Genomic DNA, 25,233 nt, shown 5'->3' with positions numbered 1-25,233 from the left:
AACTAAATGCAGCTTGAGGAAAAATAAACTCCCAAGTAACCAAACTTCAAAGAAGCGGGGCCAGGGGACATAAAACCCCAAACACTTCATTTAACAATGGAAGACACTTTATTATTATTATTTTTAATCATCTCTCAACATTTCAACTCTTGGTAGAAATCAAATGCAAAACATCTGCATTTTCAAATTAGCATGTATTTAACTATCTCAATCACAGCAACCTCATCCAGTAAGATGCACACCAGGGAGCAGGGCTGTAGTATTTCGTATTCTAGTCTGTGACCACAGTGCGTCCGTCATGACAAGTACACTGGACTTTCCCTCTTAGGATGTATTAGTCATTCCTGCTTTTGTCCATAGGGTAAGTTACGTGGCATCACGGTTGGTTAAAAAGAGTTAGTTACTGTAATGCTGGCGCAATCTGGAAATGGAAAACTAGAAAACTAGAGCTCTCAGGAGTGGGCCAGGCATTGCCGATTCTGAAATGTGAAAAGGAAGAACATCAAAGATGAACGCCCCGCTAAGCTGGTCTTAGTAATAAAGTTGGTTGAAATTCAGCTTAATATACACACTGTACATCTACATGTGATCTACCAGATATATATATATATATATATATATTAAAAAGAGAGCCATAGAAGATTTGGAAAACCTTAAAATCACTCAACTGAGTTGGAAGAACATCAGCAAATTCACAGTGGCCTCAGGATTCAGCCAGACTTAAACTTGCTCAAGAGCTGAATAACTTTCTCCCAGAAAAACCCACTGCATATAAATCCCTTAACATTGTGTACATCACAAACAGTTATGGCTAAAATATATTGTTAGTTCACAAGGAAGCGGCTTTATTTTCAAACTCTTGCCCCACTCCTGCTCTTCTACCCCCCACAAGGAAAATCCAGGGGTTGGTAATTCACATGAGGAACTGAAGGGGACTTCAGGCTTGGAAGCGCTTAGGCTTAGCTGAGCATCTGAGGAGCCGTCTGTCTGATGGGCACATGCCGACTCCTGCCCACTTTTAGTGCAAAAAGATTGCAAATGTTGCAGATGAGTCCTGGAAACTGGTGAAGCGAAGAGGATTGAGATGGAGGGGCAGTAGGAATCCCAAATGATTTTCCTTCTGAAACGAGACTCAAGAAGTGTGAAGTGCAAAGTTCCTGCTCAGCAAGCTATAGGTCCGACAGGCGAGGTCCCTGAATTGTCACTAGGTTAGCAGTCTGCAGGCACACAGACCTCGAGGCCCGCGCTCACCCCCTAAGTGCACACTGGAGGTAGGTGTATAGATAGTTACTGCAGGGAAGACAGTGGCTCTCCACCAGCTCAAGAAAAGGAGGCTTCATGTCTGTTCTTCCCTGCCCCAAACTCTCCTCTCCCCTTGGGCCGTAGTGAGTGGAGGATACAACACGAATGGGCGCGAGGCCCTCCCATGGAAGACTAAAGAACCCAGGGCATTTAATAAATAGCTACATAATTCATTTTTTTTAACCACGTTGAAACACACAGCAAGTTGAATATTTATTTAAAAATAAATCTCAAAAATATCTATTGACAGTACAGTAAGAGGGGCATGTGCAAACAACAGAAAGGGGGAAGTCAGTCCTGCTGTGGGAAGCCCACACATCAATGTGTTGGAGCAAAGTTCACGAAGGCCATGGGCTGACTGAGCTGTGGTGTACGAAATCACATTCAGCTAATACTGGACTCGGTTCACCTTTGACACCTGGAGAGGTGGGAAAGCCAGGGGGTGGGGAGTCCAGCTGGGGATCCTTGTGTTTAGGAAGGGGGCGGCCAAGGGATGAGCCTTTGGGAGAGGCCCCGTGTGGCAGGAGGGCTCATTTCACAAGCCAACAGGCCTCTAGCTCGCCGCTCCAGGTGGATGTTTGGTGACCTGAAGGGCCCTTCCCAGTCCAAGTTGGCTTTGCAATGGGAGGGGTAGGTGCGGCGAGGGTCCCAGAGACAGAAATCCTCTTTAAAGGAAAAAACAAAACAACAAAACAAAACCAAACCCCAAAATAAAAACCAACTGAACAGGGAGTGGAGAGATTAGCAAAATGAATCTGAACGGAAGTGCCACCTTCTCCCTTGTCAGACAACAAAGCAGCCATTGGTTGAAACATCTGAGTCGCTAAGTGAACTCGCACGTGGACACAGCCAGCCCACGATCTCTGCCACCTACATGGTCAAGTGCAGGCCTCTGCCTCTGAGATCAATGCATTAGTACTTCTTCACCGTGAAACCCGAAAGGTCGGTTGATGTAGCCCTTGGAGCTGGAAGGGGCGAGGCCAGTCTATCTGTACACGAGATGGGACAGCTGGGTGGACTTGTAGTTCAGCTGGTTGTTGGGCATGAACTTGTGCAGCTCACTCTTTTTGTAGCAGGGATCATAATGGTAAGCACTGAGGCAGGAGTCACATGAGACTTTTGAACACTGGGTGCAGGTGTTGGTGGCGCCTGGGCGGTTGCAGAAGCCACAGCGGGAAGTGGGCGTGGTGGAGGGCTTGGATTTGGAGTGAAGGTGCGGGAGGCGGTCGAGGCCCTGAGTCTGGCCTGGGTACTTCTCCCGCAGAGATGCCCCGTGGGCCAGGCTATCATGAGTGGAGGCCTTGCTGGGGAAGGCGCTGGGCTTGGAAGCTGGAGGACAGGTGAGCAGGCTGTCACAGCGCTGGCAGAGGGAGGAGCTGCAGGACAGCCCACAGCTTTGGCACTTGGAGAGGGCGGACTCTTTGGCAGGGGGCGAGCGCTTGTGGTAGAGGGCGTGGGCATCGTTTCTGAGCAGCCACACATCCGGCCGCAGAGCATCCTGCCGACGGTAGGTGGCCCTGGGTTCGGAGTCTGTATACAGATCCACGTCATCCTGAGTGGAGAAGTAGGTACCGCGCAGCAGGCCCGGGCCGTTGCTGGGGGAGGCGGGTGGAAGCGCATCCGGGCTGCCGTGGGGGGAGCTGCCCATGGTCAGCAGCGAAGGGGACGGGCGGATGATCTCATCCTTGAGGTCGTCCCCCACATCCGCTGCCACAGGCTCCTTCCGAAGACTCAATGAGGCCTTCAGGGGTGGCTTCCGGCTCTCCCAGTAGCTGTCATAGGCATCCACTGACCTCGAGGGCTTGGTCACACGGGGCTTGTAGTAGTCCTTGGCCGCCCGCTCGCTGGCCGACTTCTGGAGTGCCACTCGTGACATGGAGGGCGTCAGGTGCTCCCGGCCCTCCGCCCGCCGCCGCAGGGCGTCCGAGCAGCCGCGCACGTCCTCTGCACTGCTCTTGCGCTCGCTCACAATGTCCAGCTCGGAGTAGCCCTTGTCCTTCACTTGTGAGTGGATTTCTAGCATCTGCTCACACTCGACTTTGGCCAGAAAGAGCTCAAAGGAGACCATCTTCACCTGGAGGGTCTCCACGAGCTCTCTGAGCCTGTACGCAGTGCCTAGCTCAGGTGCGTAGCCCATGCAGCTCAGGATGGCTCGGATGTCCTCTTCCAGTAATGTCGACTTGACATAATAAACAAAAGGGCCCGTGTAGGTCTAGAAGGGAGGGAGTAGAAAAGAAAGGTGGGATTTTCTCTCAGAGACACAAGACAGAGACTATGTCAAAGCAAAGGACATCCAGCTCTGAAGTGGGGCGGCGGGGAGAGGGCAGGGCAGGGAAGGATCTCAACAGTCTCACCCTGTGGGAGGCAGAGGAGGCAGGGGCTGGGGCTTGCTAAGCACTCAGGAGTTGTGCAAGGAAATGACCCAGCAGCTCCTTTTTTTTTTTGAGATAGAGTCTCGCTCTGTCGCCCAAGCTGGAGTGCAGTGTCGGGATCTTGGCTCACCGCAACCTCCGCCTCCCAGGTTCAAGTGATTCTCCTGCCTCAGCCTCCTGAGTCGCTGGGATTACAGACGCCCGCCACCACGCCCAGCTAATTTTTGTATTTTTAGCAGAGACGGGGTTTCACCGTGCTGGTCAAGCTGGTCTCAAACTCCTGACCTCGTGATCCACCCGCCTCAGCCTCCCAACGTGCTGGGATTACAGGAGTGAGCCACCACACCCGGCAGCAGCTCCTTTCTTAAAAACAGGGAGCAAAACCTCTTACTTCCTAGTGGGGCACGAAGACTCTACTCCATATGAAGAGGGAGCCTGGGCAAACATGGCTGAATAAAGGGGCCAGATTACAGGCAGAATGCGGTGACAATCAGAACATTCCTCTCTGCCATTTCCACGAGGCGCTGAGTAACACGGCAGACTGAAGGGCCTGGCCAGGTGACAGCTCTCCTGTCCCATCCCCTCTCTTGATTACCACTCCTCCCATGGCAGAATGAAGAAGCCTGGCTAGATGACAGCTCTCCTGTGCCATCCCCCACGTGGTCTGATTCAGGATCCCTCTCTCAATTCCCCCTCCTCCCCTACTGTTTCCACTTAGTCCAGAACACCCCTTAGCTTGCTGGGACCGCTGAGAAGCTTCCTAACTGCTCTCTCCATCCCTCCCACCTACCCCCGCCCCTCTACAGCCTACTTCCCACACCACAGCCAGAATGACCCTCTTCGGATGCAAGCCAGATCCCACACTGCCTCCTTCCCCGCCTACTCAGAATAAATCCAACCCTTGCCCTGGGCCACGAGACCCTGCATAACCTGGCTGCCCCTGCCTTCCCAGAGTCGCTGCTTAAGATGTGGCAGCTGGGCCAGAAACAGTTCAGAGGTGATGCTGGAGACAGGGGAAGGTTCGGAGCCCGGGAGGATCTGAGAGCAGAGGACGGATGGGATCAGACTGGCATAGCCTCTCAGGAGGGACTGCCAGGGACAGGAAGAGAGAAGGAGGGCCTGTATGGAGGCTGCTCCAGGACCTCACCTTGATGCTTCTGAATTCCTTCTTCCACGGGTAGAGGAAGAGGTTGATGCCCACCGTCTCTAGCATGCTGAAGGCGCCGTGCAGAGCCCGCAGGCTGGAGGAGCTGAGCGAGCGCAAGGAGCTCTCCACCACCTCATAGAACTGGATCAGCCGGAATCGATAAAAGGGATCCACCTTGTGCAGGCTGAGCAGGGTTGAGGCTGCCACCCGCAGGCACTCATCGCTGCCAGGCCGCTGCCTGCTGGTGGTGGTATCCACTTTGCTCTCATGGAACTGCACGTACTTCCGAAATAAGTCATCCTTGAATTTAGTATCCATTGAACTGGGCTTCCCCATCCGATCGAGGGGGGCTACCTTATCTCCTCCATGGCTTCTGGATTAGAGGCAGGGACATCGCTAAAAGCATGGACATGTTGCCGCCTGGACCAGCGGAGTGCTCTGGAAGGAGGGGAACAAGAAGCATGTCATTCCTCGATATGGTCGCACTTCGGCTTCAGGCTGCTGAGGCAAAATGAACAGCAGAACTGGCCTGGGCTACACTGGACCCCAGCAGCACATTACGGAGCACGTACTACAAGCAGGGTTACAACAGAGGCCAGAGAGAGACGGACCTTGACTTTGTTGTGCTCACAAATGAAAAATACGATTAATATTCCTGAAAGAGAAGTTTGGGTGAGTACAGCAGGGGCTTCTGTCCTGGTTTCGTTGGGGAAGGGGGAGTTTAGGAAAGCCCTCTTGAGACAGCAACAGACCTGAAGGATGAGGAGTTTGCCAGGCCAAGAGGCCAAGGAAGGAGTCGCAATAGAGGAAGGCCCTGAGCTAATAGTACCAGAGGCTCCAGACACGTGACGAGCTTCACACACACTAACTCGCTTACTTTTTTTTTTTTTTTTTGAGACGGAGCCTTGCTCTGTTGCCCAGGCTGGAGTGCAGTGGTGTGATCTCGGCTCACTGCAACCTCCGCCTCCCGGGTTCAAGCGATTCTCCTGCCTCAGCCTCCCAAGTAGCTGGGATTACAGGCACCTGCCACCCTGCCTGGTTAATTTTTGTATTTTTAGTCAAGATGGGGTTTCACCATGTTGGCCAGGCTGGTCTTGAACTCCTTACCTCAAGTGATCCACCAGCCTCGGCCTCCCAAAGTGCCAGGATTACAGGTGTGAGCCCCCACACCCAGCCTCACTTTTTCTTCTTAAACAATCCTAGGAGAGAGGTGCTACAGGCAGCCCTAGTGGACCCATGTACAAACTGAGACACAGACATTAGAAACTGCTCAAGGTAGGCCGGGCACAGTGGCTTACACCTGTAATTCCTGAACTTTGGGAGGCTGAGGCGGGAGGATGGCTTGAGTCCAGGAGCTCGAGATCAGCCTGGGAAACACAGTGAAACCACATCTCTACAAAAATACAAAAAAAAATTTTAAGAAAAAGAAACTGTCCAAGGTTATAGAACTCTTAGGAGGCAGAGAAGCTGAGCTCAGAACCCAGGCAATCTGGCTCCAAAGTCCATGCCCTTACCCAGCACACCCTGCTTTCCTGAGGCAGGAAGCCTGGCACAGGAACAGAACTGCAGCCAGTGAGGCCGAGGCCGCGAGGGCAGGGGCTTGAGGAGAGGCAGCTGCCAGCATCAGCAGGACCCTCAGCCCCAAGGCCGCAACAGCACATTCAGAATTCGGTATTTTATACAAACAGCCGCGTGAAGCCACTGAAGAGTTTATAGCAAGGGGAGAGGGATACAGTCTTGTTTACAATTTTCAAAAGAGGCCACAGTGGCTGCCGGCCCCTGGAGTGCTGTTACCGGCCTTTGACAGCCTGCAGCCCCTTTATCACAAGAGCGCTTTGCAGCCCCCTGTTGGGAGAGGAGAGAATGTTCTGAGCTGGGACACAGGCTTTATACAATCTTGTCATCTGCTTAGCCACTTGTTAGTAGAACAGGCACAGATCCAGCAATATTCTTGTAACCACAATGCTGGGAGCGAATCCGGATTAATGGAGGGACACTGCCAGGGCCAGGGGAGACAACACGCGCAGGGTCAAGGACACGGGGTCCACGGTCAGGCACGTGCGAGCGAGGCCAGGGCTGCTTCTCCAGGTTACTTGGGCAAATTGCTCCACCTCCCTGGGTGTCAGTTTTCTCCTATAAAACGGGGTTAATAATAGCGCCTCTGTCCAGAGCTGGCAAGAGGATTATGCATGATGGGATATGAAGCTGCTCAGAGAGCTGGCTCCAGGAAGTCCTCGATGGCCGTTGCTGTTGTCTGAAGGTGCTGTACCCCTAAGCGGCCAGGCCTTCTCTGAGTGGGGCAAATATCTCTGATTGGGTGGTAGATGTGCATTTTCACATGCTCTGGTCCTGCTGCTCCTGCCCAGAAGCTCTGTAGGTGCAGGACCGTGACCATCATGCTCAGTAAGGTGACCTGTGTGCTTCATAAATGTCTGCTGAGTGTGGGAGATGGCAAGGGGGGCTGAGAGAAGCTGCAGCGGGACTGGGCCTGGCATGTGCGGGACTCCTTTAGCAGACCTGTGTTCAGCCAGGAAGGTCCTACGAGCCCAGCAACTATCAGGAGGTCAACAAAATCATCCTCATCTCAATGAGCCAGGAGTCTGGCTCCTCCATGGATTTTGTCCCCAGGAGGAGACTCCTGGGAGTATTAACGGTGGGGTGAGAGGTGGGATGTGTAGCAAAACTAGGGACACAGGCCACTGTCTCCAACACACTGCACTGCTGAGGGAGCCCAGTGCTACAGCGACAAATAAGGCTGAGGAGTACAGGAGGCAAACACATCCACTTAGGGGCCGGGCCAGGTGCGGGGGCTCACGCCTGTAATCCCTGAACTTTGGAAGGCCAAGGCAGGAGGATTGCTCAAGGCCAGGAGTTCGAGACCAGCCTGGGCAACATAGCAATACCCTGTCTTTACAAAAGAAAACAAAATGCACTTAGGATAAAATTCTGCCTCATGAAGATTCTTATCATTCAGGCCTCAGCTCAAACATCAGCCCCTAGAGGTACCACCCTATCTCACCTTCCCAGTTCCACATTGTCACATTCTCCTACGATAACCACAATCTGAAACTATCAGCTTTATTCATTTACTAGCTTCCTCTCTTTGTCCACCCCCCACCCTCCCTGGTAAGCTGGTAAGCTCCTGGTAAGCTCCATAAAGGCAAGGACCATGTCTGTGTTGTTCACCACGATGCCTAACACAGAGCCTGCCTGTGCTTGATAAAGTAGGCGAAATGGATGATGCAGCCGGGCACGGTGGCTCACGCCTGTAATCTTAGCACTTTGGGAGGCCGAGGCAGGTGGATTGCCTGAGTTCAGGAGTTTGAGACCAGCCTGGGCAACACGGTGAAACCCCGTCTCTACTGAAATTAAAAAAAAAAAAATTAGCCAGGTGTGGCAGCGTGCACCTGTAATCACAGCTACTTGGGAGGCTGAGGCAGGAGAACTGCTAGAACCCAGGAGGCGGAGGTTGCAGTGAGCCGAGATCGCCCCATTGCACTCCAGCCTGGGCGACAGAGCGAGACTCCATCTCTAAAAAAAAAAAAAAAAAAAAAGAAAGAAAAAGAAAAAAAGAGAAATGGATGCTGCAAAGGATGTCAGCATTCACGATGCCACCACTTTAGTTTCTCATTGGTACCTCCCAAGAATCCTGGGAGATCAGCTGGAGAGCAAAGAAACAGGCTCAGAAAGATGGCATGAGGTACGACAAGTAGCTCAAGGTTAGCAGATGATGGACCCGATAATCCAAGCCTGGCCTTCTGACTTGGAACCTGTATTCCTCTCACCACCCCACGGTTCCCACGTCCAGCAACCATTTCTGCAGCCCCCACCCTCTGCCTGAGCTGGATGGGTGGGGCAGGTAGAGGACAGCAATAAAGGAGATACATCCTGCCTGCAAATCTAGCTGGAAGAGCATACCACCTAGTATCAAAGTAGGTATGTGCTCTATGTTCATACTGTTCTGTCCATAAAAAATAAACAATTTAAAATGTATATTCTCTTAAAAAATAAAAATGTAGGCCAGGCACGGTGGCTCACGCCTGTAATCCTACAATTCTGGGAGGCCAAGGTGGGTGGATCGCTTGAGATTGGGAGTTTGAGACTAGCCCGGCCAACATAGCGAAACCCCATCTCTACTAAAAGTACAAAAATTAGCTGGGAGAACACCTGTAATCCCAGCTACTCAGGAGGCTGAGGCAGGAGAATGGCGTCAACCCAGGACGGAGAGGTTGCAGTGAGCTGAGATCGTGCCATTGCACTCCAGCCTGGGCAACAGAGCAAAAACTCCATCTCTACATAAATAAACGTATTGCAGCACTGGAGAGGATAGTCACACATGCGTTTACCATTCTTGACTTATCTAAGAGAAGCTGCCATCATGCCTCTGGCCCCGGGGTCTGTTTTTTGGTAGTCTGAGAACCATTCAAACAAAGAGACATTAAGCTTCCGAATACTGCTGTAATTTTTCTCCAAGGAAGTCAGCCTTGAACTCAAAGAGACTGATTTTTTAACAAAGTCAGCCAGTCTCAAGCTCGGCTCAGCGTCTGCTGCTCTATAATCGCACCACAGTCCACACCCTTGTTTGTTGCTGAAAAACAATAAGTAAAGGAAAGGGATCCAAACAGCCCAGCTGATGTTCAAAATCCTCACAACAAGGACAGGAAGATCTAAAACAAATCTCAAACCAACCTGAGTAGTTGAGGGAAAAGGCAGAAGAAGGTAAACGCTAAAAGATAATTAAGGGCAAGACAAGCCTGGACAACATAGTTAGACTACGTCTCTACAAAAAAAAAAAAAAATTAGGTGGGTGTGGTGACACGCACCTGTAGTCTTAGCTACTTGGGAGTCTGAGGTAGGGGGATCCACTGAGCCCAGGAGTTTGAGGCTGCAGTGAGCTATGATGGCACCACTGCACTCAGGCCTGGGTGACAGAGCAAGATCCTGTCTCAATCAGTCAATAACGAAAGGAAAGAAAGAGACTAACAATTACTGAGGTTCTACTATGTGCTAAGCATTGGGCTTCCCACTTTACCTAAATCATCCCATTTAATCCTCACAACTCTATAAAGAAAACAGGCTCCCCCATTAAAACAACCTGCCCAACAGAGTTTGAAAGGGTCAGAGCTGGAATCTGAACTCTTGTTGGCAGGCCCTGATGCCTGGCTTTCTCCAATTTATCTCACTCATTTATTGTTACATCAGTACCATTTACCAAGGGATTACTGTGTGGCAGCCCTCTGCTAACTGCTCTGTGAAAACCACAGAAATCCACAGGATAGATCCAAGGTTAAAGAGGAAACTGAGGCTTGGAGAGGCCAACTCACTTACCCTAAGTCATAAGGCTAGGAAGAAGTGGATCTGAGCTCTGAACCTAGGTCTAACGCCAAAACTCCAACTCTTGCAAAGCCATCCTGCTGCATCTGCTGGACAGCTCTACTCGAAAGTGTTTGGCTAAGTTAGAATGCCTTATGGCGGCGCCAGCAGAGTTGAGTTACAAAAATTCCTGTAGTAGCAAAATTCCCATCTTCCCACACCGAATGGGGCTAGGAGAGCTAATCTCTATATGATGTAAGCTCAAGGGCCAAGGAAAGAGGCTGGCCAGAGACATCGGCCAGTGATGAAGCAGCTGACATCATCCCTACTGAAAACATTTTCTGAGAATACAAGATGCCTTGTAGCTGGTCATAGCTGGTGTTTTTTCTGAGCACAGAGCCAGCAATTCATTCCCAGCACTCTGCAAGAACAACAAAATACGCTCTCTGCAAAAACATCGTGGTTACAGGAGACCGAGACAGCCCAGCGACAGAAGCTGTTAATTTCTCCAAGCAACCCAAGGATTGGAACGCCAAGCCGTGCCAGTCTGGTGGAAAAAAAAAAAAAACCCCAAAAAACAAAAAAACAGCACTGTGAATATCCTGAACACAGAGACAGGCAGGTGCCCAGAGTCAATGGCTCCAGTCAGCACCCACAATCTAGGTACCCTCTTGAAAAGCAAGTCAATAGAAAGACAGATACTGCACAGTCAGGGATGCAGTGGCTTCTTTAGCTATTTTTTGAACATCTAAGAGGAAAGCTGTATCTGCTTAGAGTCCCACTGCATGGAAGTGAAGTGATTCCGAGTAGCAAAGCATTAGCTTGGCTTTACCTCAGCTGGCCCATTCAAGCAGAAATGTTCCCCAAGCAGCATTTGAAGGCGCCCCCTCTCTGCACAGGCAGAGCTATTTTGGTCTGTGCACTGCCCCTGTCCACAGGTTTACACATCCCTGGTCTAGCTCCATCAGCCTCCAAACAGGAGACGGGGAAGTCAGTTCAACCCCCTCCACCTCCCCACCCACACCAATGCACTCGTTCCAAGCAAGAGGCTCCGAGAAACATCCAAGGCACCTTCCACTGGCTGTGAAACACCAGAAGGTCCCCACACTCCTACTAGATTCCAAAGAAATTCACACAGTCCTTCCAAACCTCTGAAAATAACCTCAGCGGTGCTGAAAGAAGCTTCCCTAGTGGCAGCTGCCTCTCTCGGAGAAGCTCTGAAGGAAGCTGTTTCCCTCCCTACAGGGGACAGAAGCTGGCGGCTGCTAAGTCCCAGCTCGGTCATTCCTACAGCCTCGGGGGGCCACGTCAGTTGTGAAAAACAGCCCAGTCTCAAATTCTGGCCCTCCCCACGGGTTCGTGAATTGAATGAAGTAACAGGAACTATCATTTATTGGACGCCTGCTGTATGCCAGAGGCCCTGCATGATCTCATTCCATCTCCACTCCAGCCCTAGCAACCTGGTTCAATCACACTTAAATAGGCAACTGAGGCTTTTAAGATGAAGTGACTTATCCAAGGTCACACAGTGAGTACAAACCCAGGTGTGCCGCCAGAGCCTGAACCGGGAACCCCTGCGCAGTAACTGCCTCGTGGCGAAATCGGGGTGTCCTCCTGTTTGGCCAGTCGCCGAAGAGGGGGTGTTCCTCTTGAGCGGCGCTGAGCCACCCTCGGCGGGTCCCAGGAGCTTGCGAGGTAGCTCCCGGGAGAATGGGGATCCTGAGGATAGGCTGGGGGTCCCGGGAGCGCCGAAACAGCGGGCCCACCTGTAGTCCTGCCTGCCGTGAGGGGACCCCGCTCCCGGGCCAGCCGAGCCCTGCGGCTGTCTGGCGCCCCCTCCGCCTGGGGAAGCCCCGGAGGCAGTTTCCGCCCGCGGCCGCCCGTCACTCACCCTGACACTGCCGCCGAGGACGGCCTGGCCGAGGGAAGCAAGCGGGAGGCGCGGCTGCCTCTGGAGCCGGGCCCCGCCGAGCTCTCGCTGCTCCGGCCGGCTGCAGGGGTACTGAGACCAGTACCGGGGGGCCAACAGCGACCCGGAAACACTCGGCCCGGAAGTGATGTCGACAGGAGGCGGGCCCGAAGAGAGAGTGGACCACGGCTGCGCGCTGGCTCCGGGAAGCGGTCGATGCCCACGGCCGACGGAGACTACAAGCCAGAGGCGGAGGACAAAGCGGAAGGCCGAAGAGCGAGGACGAAAGCGGCGGAACCGCACTTTGGAGCCTAACGAGCCATCGCTGCGTCTGAGGCTGGGACCCGGAAGTAAACAGGCCGGACGTGACGCAAGCCATTCGGCCTAGGGATGGTGGCTGGCCGGGTTGTCATGGAAACCGCTCCGGAGCCGGGAGCTGGGAGCTATGAGCGCTGACTGCGTGAACTCGGCCTCCATTTCCCGGACCTGCCACTTTTCATGATCCACGAGCTGTACTCATGACTCCGCACAAGCAAGCAGGGGATGACGGTCGGATCCCTCGCCCCCATTTTACGGACAGAAATACTGAGGCTCAAAGAGAGAAAGTGAGATGTTGAAATCACGCGTGATTGGAATCCAGCCTTGCTAGGGCTGCGGGTGTTACGGGCCGTGGGCGGCGGTTAAGAGCGTGGGTCCTATTTTTAGCTTTGCCACTTACTAGCTGTGTGACCTTGGACAAGTTACCTAACCTCTCTGAGCCTCGGCTTTCTAACCTGTAAAATTAAATAATAAAGCCAGGCGTGGTGGCCTGCGACTGTAGTCCCAGCTACTCGGGAGGCTGAGGCGAGAGGATCGCTTGATCCTAGGTGTTCGAGACCAACCTGGGCAACATAACGAGGCGTCTCTTAAAAAAAAAAAAAAAAAAAGCCGGGCACGGCAGCTCATGCCTATAATCCCAGCACTTTCGGATAAATTATATATGTATATATAATCTGACATCCCCACCAGACCCTGAGCTTCTTATTCATCTATTTCCCCCCGAGCTCTACACATGTCTGATGAGGCACACAATAGATGTTCATTGATTGTAGGATTCTCACTCTGAGTCTTGGTGACCCCAGCTAAAACCGGCGGGGCTTGTGTGATGAGTCAGTGCCACAATACTGGGAAACATTTGGAGAACCAGCAATCTGCTGTCCAAACAGTAGCATTACTGTGTTTACCTGTCGTTGCCTGAGCACCGTTCAAGGTCCCTGTGTTCTTTATCAGCTCATGTTTAAGCTCCTCTCTTAATTATCTGCAGTGTGATGATATTCACAGGAATTCCATCAGAGACAAACTGTCCCACCTTAAGTCTGCCTTTTACAGCAACTCAGCACTCTGGTTTGGTAACTCTTACAATATTGCATTTTCACGTGGGGCTGCTTAAAAAAGTCCCTTCCAGCTCTGTGGGTCTGTGACAGGCAAAAGAGAAACAAAGATTTTGAAGAAGGGCTTTACCAATAGGAAACCCTGGTCATGGAAACTTGGTGACATCTACTATCAGAAAAGACCCAAAGTCTCCAAAGAGAGTCACATTTCTCATCTTTTTTTTTTTTTTTTTTTTTTCAGACGGAGTCTCTCTGTCACCCAGGCTGGAGTGCAGTGGCGCGATCTCGGCCTACTGCAGGCTCCGCCCCCCGGGGTTCACGCCATTCTCCTGCCTCAGCCTCCGAAGTAGGTGGGACTACAGGGGCCTGCCACAACGCCTGGCTAATTTTTTGTATTTTTAGTAAAGACGGGGTTTCACCGTGTTAGCCAGGATGGTCTCGATCTCCTGAGCTCGTGATCCACCCGCCTTGGCCTCCCAAAGTGCTGGGATTACAGGCATGAGCCACCGCGCCCAGCCCTTTTTTTTTTTTTTGAGACGGAATCTTGCTCTGTCGCCAGGCTGGAGTGCAATGGCGCAATCTCGGCTCACTGCAACCTCCGCCTCCTGGGTTCAAGCGATTCTCCTGCCTCAGCCTCCCGAGTAGCTGGGACTACCGGCACGCGCCACCACGCCCAGCTAATTTTTGTATTTTTAGTAGAGACGGGGTTTCACCAAAGTGGTCAGGATGGTCTCTATCTTTTGACCTCGTGATCCGCCCGCCTTGGCCTCCCACAGTGCTGGGATTACAGGCGTGAGCCACTGTGTCCGGCCGTGTTTCTCATCTTTTAAACACAGTTGAAGGCTTGTGATTTCTCTACTTGGTGATGTAGAAATGACAGGAGCGTCCTTTCCCGACTTTATTATATAATGATTAGCAGATTATATAAGAGTCACGTGACAATGATTAGGCACTTATATTTCCGAAGAGCCAACAACACGAACAATCTACCTACCTCTTTCTATTTTTTAGTTTTTTTTTCCATCACCAAAGTAATACATGATTCCAACAATACAGAGGAGTATAGAATAAAAAGTAACAGAGAAAAGCTACCCCATGACCCAGCAATTGGATTTCTCAAAATCTACTAGAGAAACACACATGTGCCCAAAGAGACCTGTTGCATCATTGTTTCTAATGCAAAAGCAATAATAGGAAATATTTAAATCTCCATCACTGGGGTAATGATATATCCATACTAACAAATACTGTGGATTGCTTAAAAAGGGTGATGCACGGCTGGGTGCGGTGGCTCACGCCTGTAATCCCAGCACTTTGGGAGGCCAAGGTGGGCGAATCACGAGGTCAGGAGATCGAGACCATCCTGGCTAACACGGTGAAACCCTGTCTCTACTAAAAATACAAAAATTAGCCAGGTGTGGTAGCAGGTGCGGTAGCGGGCACCTGTAGTCCCAGCTACTCGGGAGGCTGAGGCAGGAGAATGGCATGAACCTGGGAGGCAGAGGTTGCAGTGAACTGAGATGGCACCACTGCACTCCAGCCTGGGCTACAGAGTGAGACTCCGTCTCAAAAAAAAACAAAACAAAAAAACAAAGTCAACTGGGGACAGGAACACAGATACAGATATCTGTCTTTCATTCCACAAACACACATTTATGTGATCTGTATTAATATCTTTCTCCCCCAGAAGTCAGTGAACTCCATGAGGACAAAACTAGGTCTGTTTTGTTCACAATTGTATTACTACAACCTGACATATACGCACTACCTAGCACGCAATAGGTTGTTCAACATAATTTGTTTCTGACCAGAATTTTCACTGAATACCTACCGTGTGCCAAGTTTGATGTCAGAATTTTTTTTTTTAATTGAGACAGGGTCTCACTCTGTCACCCTGTCTGGAGTGTAGTGGCATGATCATAGCTCACTGCAGCCTCAACCTCCTAGGCTCAAGCGATCCTCTCACCTTAGCCTCCTGAGTGGCGGGGACTACAGTTGCACACCACCACATCTGGCTAATTTTGTTAACTGTTTTGTAGAGGGAGGGTCTCACAATTTTTCCAAGGCTGCTCTCAAACTCCTGGGCTCAAGTGATCCTCCCACCTTGGCTTCCCAAGGTGCTGGGATTACAGGCATGAGTCACCATGCCCGGCCTGATGTTAGGTTTAAAGGGCATAACTGTGAGTGAGACAGACACAGTTCCTGCCCTCACAGAGCATCCAGTCTCCTTAACAGAAAGAGAATATTCATAACACAGGAGTAGGATGAATAAAACCCTAGAATTCAGGATAGAAGATGGTAAATGATATGAGAGGGGTATAGAGCTTAGAGCATGGAGAAGTGACCTCTGACAGGGTAAATTAAGGATAGCCACTAGGAGGAAGTAGCATTTGAGCTGGGCTTTTGAGTGACCCGGACATGCAAGGATGTCCAGCCTTCCTTCCAGCTGGAGTAAAGGGAGCAATCAAAGGCAAGGACCTGAGATCAAAAACTCGACTACCTGTGGCTGGGCTCAGTGGCACAAGCCTGTAATCCCAGCACTTTGGGAGGCCGAGGCAGGCAGATCTCCTGAGGCCCAGAGTTTGAGACCAGCCTGACCAATACAGTGAAACCCCATCTGTACTAAAACCACAAAAATTAGCCAGCCTGTAGTAGTGCCCGCCTGTGGTCCCAGCTACTCAGGAGGCTGAGGCTGGAGAATCGCTTGAATCTGGGAGGCGGAGGTGGCAGTGAGCCAAGATCACGCTACTGCGCTCTAGCCTGGGACACAGAGGGAGACCCTGTCTCAAAAAAGCAAAAACAAAAACACAAACTCAGCTACCTGCAAGCACATAATGTGGGCAAATACGAGGTACTAGAGTACTATAGCCTCGCACTGCGTAGGACCAGAAATTAGTAATGTAATCTAACATAGTTCCCGGCTCACAGTAGGCATCCAGTAAGTACTTCAGTGAGAAAACAAATATTGTTGAATCCCTTCCATGCTTCAGCTGACTTGTGGCCAAGCTCCTGGCTCACCAGGCATGACCAGATACTCTGATTTTTGGAGAGGAGTTAGAGATCCAGATTGTTTGTTTATTTATTTATTTAGAGATAAGGTCTTGATCTGTCATCCAGACTGGAGCACAGTGGCATGGTCATGGCTCACTGCAACCTCAAACCTCTGGGTTCAAGGGATCCTCCCACCCCAGCCTCCCACAGAGCCGGGACTACAGGCTCATGCCATCATGCCCAGTTAATTATTTTTTGAAGACACGGGATCTCGCTGTGTTGCCCAGGGTGGTCTCAAACTCCTAGCCTCAGGTGATCCTCCCACTTCGACCCACCAAAGTGCTGGGATTACAGGCACCAGCCACTGCGTCCAGCCTGGAATCCAGATTTTTAAATAAAATTTCTTAATTATAAACACTATTTGTAAATATATCTCCTGTTTCTATCTGTTGAGAGGGCCTAGAAGAAATGGCACCCCTGTAGCAACAAACACCTAGACTAAGACTAACCAGACCTTAGTCCATGGAACCAGGGCTTCCTGGAGAAATGGCTGATTCCCAAGGGTGGGTCAGGGAAATTACAACATGAGGTTGGAACATATTATTGAGCCAGAAAGTAGAAAGTGCCCAAAGAATGACGGGACGTGTTGAAAGCACACAAAAGCCAAGATGGAGGGTCCTTATTGGCCAGATATGGGGCAATGTGAGTATCAAAATAAATAATAATAACAGATTATAATAACTTAATTGTGGGGAGAGAAGTTATGAGCCCATACTAATGCTAAACATAAAATATAATGCTTCAGCCAGGCATGGTGGCTCATGCCTGTAATCCCAGCACTTTGGGAGGCCGAGGCAGGTAGATCACCTGAGGTCAGAAGCCTGGCCAACATGGTGAAACCCCATCTCTACAAAAATACAAAACAAAATTAGCTGGGATGATGGTGGGTGCCTGTAATCCCAGCTACTTGGGAGGCTGAGGCAGGAGAATTACTTGAACCCAGAAGGTGGAGGTTGCAGGGAGCTGAGATTGCACCATTGCACTCCAGCCTGGGTGACAGAGCGAGACTCTGTCTCAAAAAAAAAAAAACAACCACCATGTTTTATTTTTTATTTTTTAGGCTAGTCAAGTGAAGCAATGGGAATGGAGAAAAAACAAATCTATAACTGGTTGTGATGAATTAGTTGTAAGCACCACTGCAATTGGACCAGTCAATACCATGGTTATCACAGGAGCGTGTCTGAGGCTGTGTTTGGCCCTGAGTGCCAGGTCTGCACCCTGCACTAAGGATGGGTGAGGAACGACAGGCAGTCGAGCTGGTTGGTGCTACAGGTAACGATAGTACCTACCAAAATACAGGTTAAATGAGATAGTCCTTGTGACACGATAACATGTTAATTACTTAATTAGTATTAGCTATCATGAATCAATCCTTTTATATGTTTTAAAGCCTAGAGAAGCACTTTATCCATGGTGGCTGCTTATTACATTTATAACATTTCTCACATTTCTCTTGATTGAATGAAATGATACAGTTTTGCTAACTACTAGCTCTTACTTCCCATACTGTTTTCTTTTCAGGATCCTCACTCTGATCTAAGAGCATAATTTAATTGTGTTGTCAGACAGCTTATCTTCAGGGTTATGACCTGGAGTCAGACTGCCTGGGACATCATCTTTATTTATTTATTTATTTATTTTTTGAGACAGGGTATCTCTCTGTCGCCCAGGCTAGAGTGCAGTGGTGCCATCTTGGCTCACTGAAACCTCCACCTCCCAGGCTCAAGCCATCCTCCTACCTCAGCCTCCCAAGTAACTGGGACTACAGGCGTGCGCCACCATGCCCTTGTATTTTTTGTAGAGACAGAGTTTATTCATGTTGCCCAGGCTGGTCTCAAACTCCTGAGTTCAAGGAATCCACCCACCTTGGCCTCCCAAAGTGCTGGGATTACAGGCGTGAGCCACTGCGCCCAGCCTCATCATCTTTCTAAGCCTCAGTTTCCCCACCTGTAAAATGGAGCTGATCATAGTACCTTCTTCATAAGGTTATTCTGCATATTGAATGGGATAACACGTGCAAAGAAGTTCCCCCAGTGCCTGGAAGGCAGTGATCCTGCAGCAAATGTTATCCACGATTAGGATTCTTGTTGTCCCACATGAATTTGCTGGGTGCTACAGATTCCGTCTGGCTCCCAAAGCTCAGAATTCATTCTGGCCTCCCACGGGTGGAGGCAGGGTTTGGGGGAGGTTTGTAACTCTAAAGATGGCACGTCTTGAACTGAAAGCTGGCGCTGTCAAGCTTCTTCACAATCAGTAAGAACGGCTTTCTTCCCCCTTTTCCCTAAATATAAACCCAACTGCCAATCGCTTTAAAGTCTTCATGTCTGCAGCAGGAGCAACCCACAAGTCCAAAGGTGAGGCAGCTGGCAGAGGGCTGTTGTTAGTGGGATCCACCCAGCCCAGCCCAGCTCCAAGGAGACACACTTCATGGGACTGGATGTGGGCAACTCAGCATTTCTTCCTTGTGATTCTTAATTGTTCCTGAAAACAGTAACCCCGAAGTTACAAGCCCCAGTGTGTACTATAACAGTCTCTTAAAGTACTGGGTTTCAGGACTGGGCACAGTGGCTCACTTGTGTAATCTCAGCACTTTGGGAGGCCGAGGCAGGCGGATCACTTGAGGTCAGGAGTTCCAGACCAGCCTGGCCAACATAGTGAAACACCATCTCTAGTAAAAATACTAAAATTAGCCGGGCATGGTGGCGCATGCCTGTAATCCCAGCTACTTGGGAGGCTGAGGCAGGAGAATTGCTTGAACCAGAAGGTGGAGGTTGTAGTGAGCCGAGATTGCACCACTGCACTCCAGCCTGGGCAACAGAGTGAGACTCTATCGCAAAAAAAAAAAAAAAAAAAAAAAGGTATTGGGTTTTAGAAGACCGCTTGCTGGAAGCAAACATCTTTGTCCTTCCCTCTCCCTTGAAGCAAGCAAAGGAAAGCCACACACAGGTTGTCCTTATATAGCAACATTATCCCTAGGCCAGAAGTCGAAGTAGGCTCTGGAGCTGAAAGGCTTAAGTTCAGATCCTAGCCCTGCCGCTTTCCATCTGTGTGACCTTGGACAAGCTATCTAACCTCTCTGGGACTGCCTGTATTTCCTTATCAGTAAAATGGGATTAATAGTACCCCTGAGGATTATTGAGAGATTAAATGAGCTAATAATATATGATGCCAAGTGCAAAGTGAGCATTCAACACAAGCTAGATATGACTGACTCAGTCACAGGGCTTGCCAGGCTGGGGTGTAGAGTCAGCCTCAGACCAATGGGGAACATAATGGAACTTATGCCATTATGATCAGGCCTTGACACCTTGCATTTATGCTGCTCAAAAGAGTAGGATTTTGGCTAGGGGCCAATAGTAGGGCTACATAGTAAAGCCCCATCTCTCAAAAAATTTTAAAAATTAAGTAGACACATGGCATGAGCCCGTAGTCCTAACTACTGGGGAGGCTGAGGTGGGAGAATCTCTTGAGCCCAAGAGTTTGAGGTTACAGTGAACTGTGATGGCACCACTGCACTCCAGCCTCAGCAACAGAGTGAGACCCTGTCTCTAAAAAAAAATAATAAGTTAAAGAAATAGTAGAATTGTGTAATATCCAGAATATATGAAGAATTTCTATAACTCAACAACAAATAACCCAATTTAAAAATGGGCAAAGGTGGCTGGGCATGGTGGCTCACACCTGTAATCCCAGCACTTTCGGAAGCCAAGGGGGGCAGATCATTTGAGCTCAAGAGTTCAAGACCAGCCTGGCCAACATGGCGAAATCCCATCTCTACTAAAAATGCAAAAATTGGCTGGGCACAGTGGCTCACACCTGTAATCCCAGCACTTTGGGAGGCCGAGCGGGGAGGATCACCTGAGGTCGGGAGTTCAAGACCAGCCTGGCCAACATGGTGAAACTCCATCTCTACTAAAAATACACCAGGCGCAGTGGCTCATGCCTGTAATCCCAGTACTTTGGGAAGCCAAGTTGTGTGGATCACCTGAGTTTGGGAGTTCGAGACCAGTCTGGTCAACATAGTGAAACCCCGTCTCTACTAAAAATACAAAAATTAGCCAGGCATGATGGCATGTGCCTGTAATCCCAGCTACTTGGGAGGCTGAGGCAGGAGAATCGCTTGAACCCAGGAGGCAGAGGTTGCAGTGAGCCGAGATTGTACCATTGCATTCCAGCCTGGGTGACAAGAGCGAAACTCTGTCTCAAAAAAAATAATAAAAAAATTTAAAAAAATACAAAAATTAGCTGGGTGTGGTGGCAGGCCCCTGTAATCCCAGCTACTGGGGAGGCTGAGGTGAGAGAATCACTTGAACCTAGGAGGTGGAGGTTGCGGTGAGCCAAGATCTCACCACTGCACTCCAGTCTGGGCAACAGAGTGAGATTCTATCTCAAAATAAATAAATAAATAAAATAAAAAATGGGCAAAGGACTTGAATAGACATTTCTCCAAAGAAGATACACAGATGGCCAATAAGCACGTGAAAAGATGTGTGTCATCACTAATCATTAGGGAAATGTAAATCAAAACCACAGTGAGATTCCACTTCAAACCCTCTAGGGTGGCTATAATAAAATGTTTTTGAAAAGGAAAATAACAAATGTTGGCAATGATGTAAAGAATGGAATACTTAGGCCGGGCACAGTGGCTCACGCCTGTAATCCCAGCACTTTGGGAGGCCGAGGCGGGCGGATCACAAGGTCAGGAGATCGAGATCATCCTGGCTAACACAGTGAAGCCTCGTCTCGACTAAAAATACAAAAAATTAGCCGGGTGTGGTGACGGGCGCCTGTAGTCCCAGCCACTCGGGAGGCTCAGGCAGGAGAATGGCGTGAACCCGGGAGGCGAAGCTTGCAGTGAGCTGAGATTGCGCCACTGCAGTCCAGCCTGAGCAACAGAGTGAGACTCTGTCTCAAAAAAAAAAAAAAAAAGAATGGAATACTTGTACTTGCTGGTGGGAATGTAAAATAGTGCAGCCGCTGTAAAGAACAGTCTGGCAGTTCCTCAAAAAGTTAAATACAGAATGACCATATGACTCAGCAATTCTGCTCCTAGGCATATGCCTGAAAGAATTGAAAATAAGGACTCAAAACAGACACTTGTACATCAATGTTCATTGCAGTATTATTCACATTAGCCAAAAGGTAGAAACGACCCAAGTGTTTGCTGACAGATGAATAGATAAACAAAATGGTGGTACATCCATACAATGGAATATTATTCAGCCTTAAAAAGGGAGGAAATTCCAATGCCTTAAAAATATTATGTTAAGTGAAAGAAGCCAGTCACAAAAGGACAAATATTGTGTGATTCCACTTAGATGAGCTGTCTGTAATAGGCAAATTCATAGAGACAGAAAAAGGATTAGAGGTTACCAGTGGCTGGAGAGGGAGGAATGGGGAGTTATTTCTTATAGATGGAGTTTCTGTTTAGGTTGCTGAAAAAATTTTGGAAACAGAGGCGATGTTTGCACAACATTGTGAATGTAGTTAATGCCACTAAAGTATATGCTTTATGGTGGTTAAAATGGCAATTTTTATGTTATGTATGTTATCACAATAAAAAAATTTGGGGGGGGGGGCAGGCCAGTGGCTCACGCCTGTAATCCCAGCACTTTGGGAGGCTGAGGTGGGTGGATCACTTGAGATCAGGAGTTCGAGACCAGCCTGGCCAACATGGTGAAACCCTGTCTCTACTAAAAATACAAAAAAAAATAGCTGGATCTCATGACACTCACCTGAAATCTCAGGTACTTGAGAGGCTGAGGCAGGAGGATTGCTTGAACCCAGGAGGCAGAGGTTGCAGTGAGCCACGATCACACCATTGGACTCTGTGCACTCCAGCCTGGGCAACAGAGCAAGACCCTGTCTCAAAAAAAAAAAAATGGTGTGGCTGGGCACAGTGGCTCATGCCTGTAATCTCAGCACTTTGGGAAGCCAATCTGGGTGAATCATTTGATGTAAGGAGTTTGAGACCAGTCTGGCCAACATGGTGAAACCCTGTCTCTACTAAAAATACAAAAAAATTAGCTGGACGTGGTGGCACACACCTGAAATCCCAGCTACTAGGGAGGCTGAGGGAGAATTACTTGAACCCGGGAGGCAAAGGTTGCAGTGAGCCGAGATGGTACCACTGCACTCCAGCCTGGGCAACAAAGCCAGACTCCATCTCAAAAAATAAATAAATAAATAAATAAATAAATAAATAAATAAATAACAAAAGATCTGGACAGACACTTCACAGAGGTAAAACATACCAATGGCCAATAAACAAATGAAAAGTTACTCAATGTCATTAATCATTATGAAATCTAAAATTGCACAATACCACTACACACTCACTAGAATGGCTAAAATAAAAGTGTCTGACAACCAAATGTTGGTGAGGATGTGAAGCAACTCATACCTTGTTAGTGGTCATGGGAAATAATTGGAAAATGGCTTGGTTTGGCAGTTTCTAATAAAATTAAACACACATTGGCTGGGCGCGGTGGCTCACGCCTGTAATCCCAGCACTTTGGAAGGCCAAGGCGGGCAGATCACCTGAGATCAGGAGTTCAAGACCAGCCTGGCCAACATGGTGAAACCCCATCTCTACAAAAATACAAAAATTAGCTGGGCATGATGGCAGGTGTTTGTAATCCCAGCTACTCAGGAGGCTGGGGCGGAAGAATCGCTTGAACCCAGGAGGTGGAAGTTGCAGTGAGCCGAGATCGTGCCATTGCATTCCAGCCTGGGCAACAGCAAGAGTCCATCTCAAAAACAAACAAACAAAAAAAACCAAAAAAAAATTAAACACACATTTACCAAATGACCCGGAAATTCTACTTCTATGGGAATGCTTAGTTTTGAAATGTCTTGTTAATTGTGATGACTTTATTATATCCTTAGCCAATGTCTCAAGTCACAATATACACATGAGGTGCAGTTTGTTGTAGATGAACGTGGATTCAAATCCCCTATTTCAATGTCTTCTTGTTAGTATTCATTATTTGGTTGTAGTTCTTGTCAGATATTATGAGATCGTTATGTTTTTACTTCATTACGTGGCTGACCCTTGATATAATAGAAACTGTAAAATGCTATGAGCTGGTGGGATAACTGATGAAATGCAATTTTCTGGAGGCAGTTTTTTTTTTTTTTTTTTGAGACAGGCTCTCACTGTCGCCCAGGCTGGAGTGCAGTGGCGCAGTCTTGGCTCACTGCAACCTCTGCCTCCTGGGTTCAAGTGATTCTCCTGCCTTAGCCTCCTTAGTAGCTGGGATTAACAGGCATGCACCACCACACCCGGCTAATTTTTGTATTTTTTTTGGTAGAGACGGGGGTTTCACCATGTTGGCCAGGCTGGTCTCAAACTCCTGACCTCAAGTGATACGCCGGCCTCTGCCTCCCAAAGTGTTGGGATTACAGGCGTGAGCCGCTGCGCCCTGCCAGGGGCCGCATTTTTATGTTATCATCCCCGCGTGGCTTTCCTGTTTGAGACTGAATAATTCACTGTTACATTTCCAACACTTAGCAGGATACTTAGCACATAGGGTTATTGGTTGAATGAATATTTATATGCCAGTGTCTCCTCTGTTAAGACTCCTTTTAGGCTAAGACTCTGTCTTTTTTTTTTTAATTTTTGTTTTCAGGCAATGTACAGTAAGCCATGATGGGCAGAGGCAGAAAATACTTGGAGAACTGGAAAGAATAAAGGAGCCGGTGCTCTCCTCTCAGGGCCAGGGGAGTCTGTGAGATGCTCACACGCCCCCTGGTGGTGTCAGTAGGAATTCTTCCTGGCGCTCAGCAATTTGGCAATCTTGAAGAACCAGATGAAATCAAGATGAAATTATCTGCCCACAGGTTTAAAAATGTAGCAATACATGATGGGGTAAATTATGCCTAACTTAGACAAGTATAGCGATAAATTTTACATGTGGCCTGAGGCTGAGAGAACTCTGACGCCTGAGAGTTACAGGATTTGAGGGCTGGAGTTATTTCCGATTCATCTTAACTGTTCTTAATGCATCAATTGTTTGTTTATTTTTTCTTTTTTTTAAGAGAAAAAAAGTCACCCAGGCTGGAGTGCAATAGCACAATCATGGCTCATTGCAGCCTCAACGTCCTGGGATCAAGCAGTCCTCCTCAGCCTCCCAAAGTGCTGAGCCCACATGTGCATGCCACTATGCCCAGATATTTTTTGTATTTTTTGTAGGGATAGGATCTTGCTATGTTGCCCAGGGTGGTCTCGAACTCCTGGGCTCCAGGCAATTGCTTTAGCCTCTCAAAGTGCTGGGATTACAGATGTGAGCCACCTCACCTGGTCCCGAATTTTTAATTAAAAAGTGGTGCATGAACTTGATATAAATATTTAGACAACACAAGAGGAAACAGAAGGAGAAGTCTTTCTCCAGGCCGAGAACCTAAGACCCAGTCCCTTAGTTCCCCTTTTGTTGTTGTTGTTGTTGTTTTTGTTTCTTTTCATATAAAATAGAGACAGGGTCTTGCCATGTTTCCCAGGCTAGTCTCAAACCACCAGGCTCAAGTGATCCACCTGCCTTAGCCTCCCAAAATGCTGGGATTACAGGTGTGACCCACCACGCCCAGGCCATTTTCCCTTTCTAATAGGAACCATTGGTACCAGATTCTCAGAAATCTTCCCAGGAGGCCGGGCGCGGTGGCTCAAGCCTGTAATCCCAGCACTTTGGGAGGCCGAGCTGGGTGGATCACCTGAGGTCAGGAGTTCAAGACCAGCCTGGCCAACATGGTGAAATCCCATCTTTACTAAAA

General features: G+C 49.1%; 1 protein-coding gene and 1 long non-coding RNA gene across 3 annotated transcripts; one reads left to right on the top strand and one right to left on the bottom strand.

Moving 5' to 3' along the window:
* Positions 1–89: 89 nt before the first annotated feature.
* SPATA2 (spermatogenesis associated 2) lies at positions 90–12,156 on the bottom strand. Of its 2 annotated transcripts, none has more exons than XM_032142564.2 (3): positions 12,026–12,156; positions 4,822–5,259; positions 90–3,514 (listed from the first exon to the last, which is right to left on the bottom strand). In XM_032142564.2, the coding sequence occupies exons 2-3, from the start codon at positions 5,155–5,157 to the stop codon at positions 2,288–2,290; spliced, it is 1,563 nt and encodes a 520-aa protein (XP_031998455.1). In that variant the 5' UTR covers positions 5,158–5,259; positions 12,026–12,156; the 3' UTR covers positions 90–2,287. The 2 variants fall into 2 exon arrangements, with proteins under 2 accessions (XP_031998455.1, XP_031998456.1); XM_032142565.2 differs by lacking the exon at positions 12,026–12,156 and adding an exon at positions 10,150–11,686.
* Positions 12,157–12,164: 8 nt separating this feature from the next.
* LOC116461110 (uncharacterized) lies at positions 12,165–24,298 on the top strand. The gene is made up of 3 exons (XR_009211482.1): positions 12,165–12,648; positions 17,525–17,736; positions 24,096–24,298. It is a non-coding gene; the product is annotated as an uncharacterized LOC116461110 (long non-coding RNA).
* Positions 24,299–25,233: the final 935 nt, after the last annotated feature.

This window comes from Hylobates moloch, unplaced genomic scaffold (genome assembly GCF_009828535.3).
Source record: "Hylobates moloch isolate HMO894 unplaced genomic scaffold, HMol_V3 SCAFFOLD_21, whole genome shotgun sequence".
In the NCBI taxonomy this organism is placed as follows: Eukaryota; Metazoa; Chordata; class Mammalia; order Primates; family Hylobatidae; genus Hylobates; species Hylobates moloch.
Note: the sequence above shows the minus strand (reverse complement) of the source record. Positions and strands in the feature narration are given on the sequence as shown.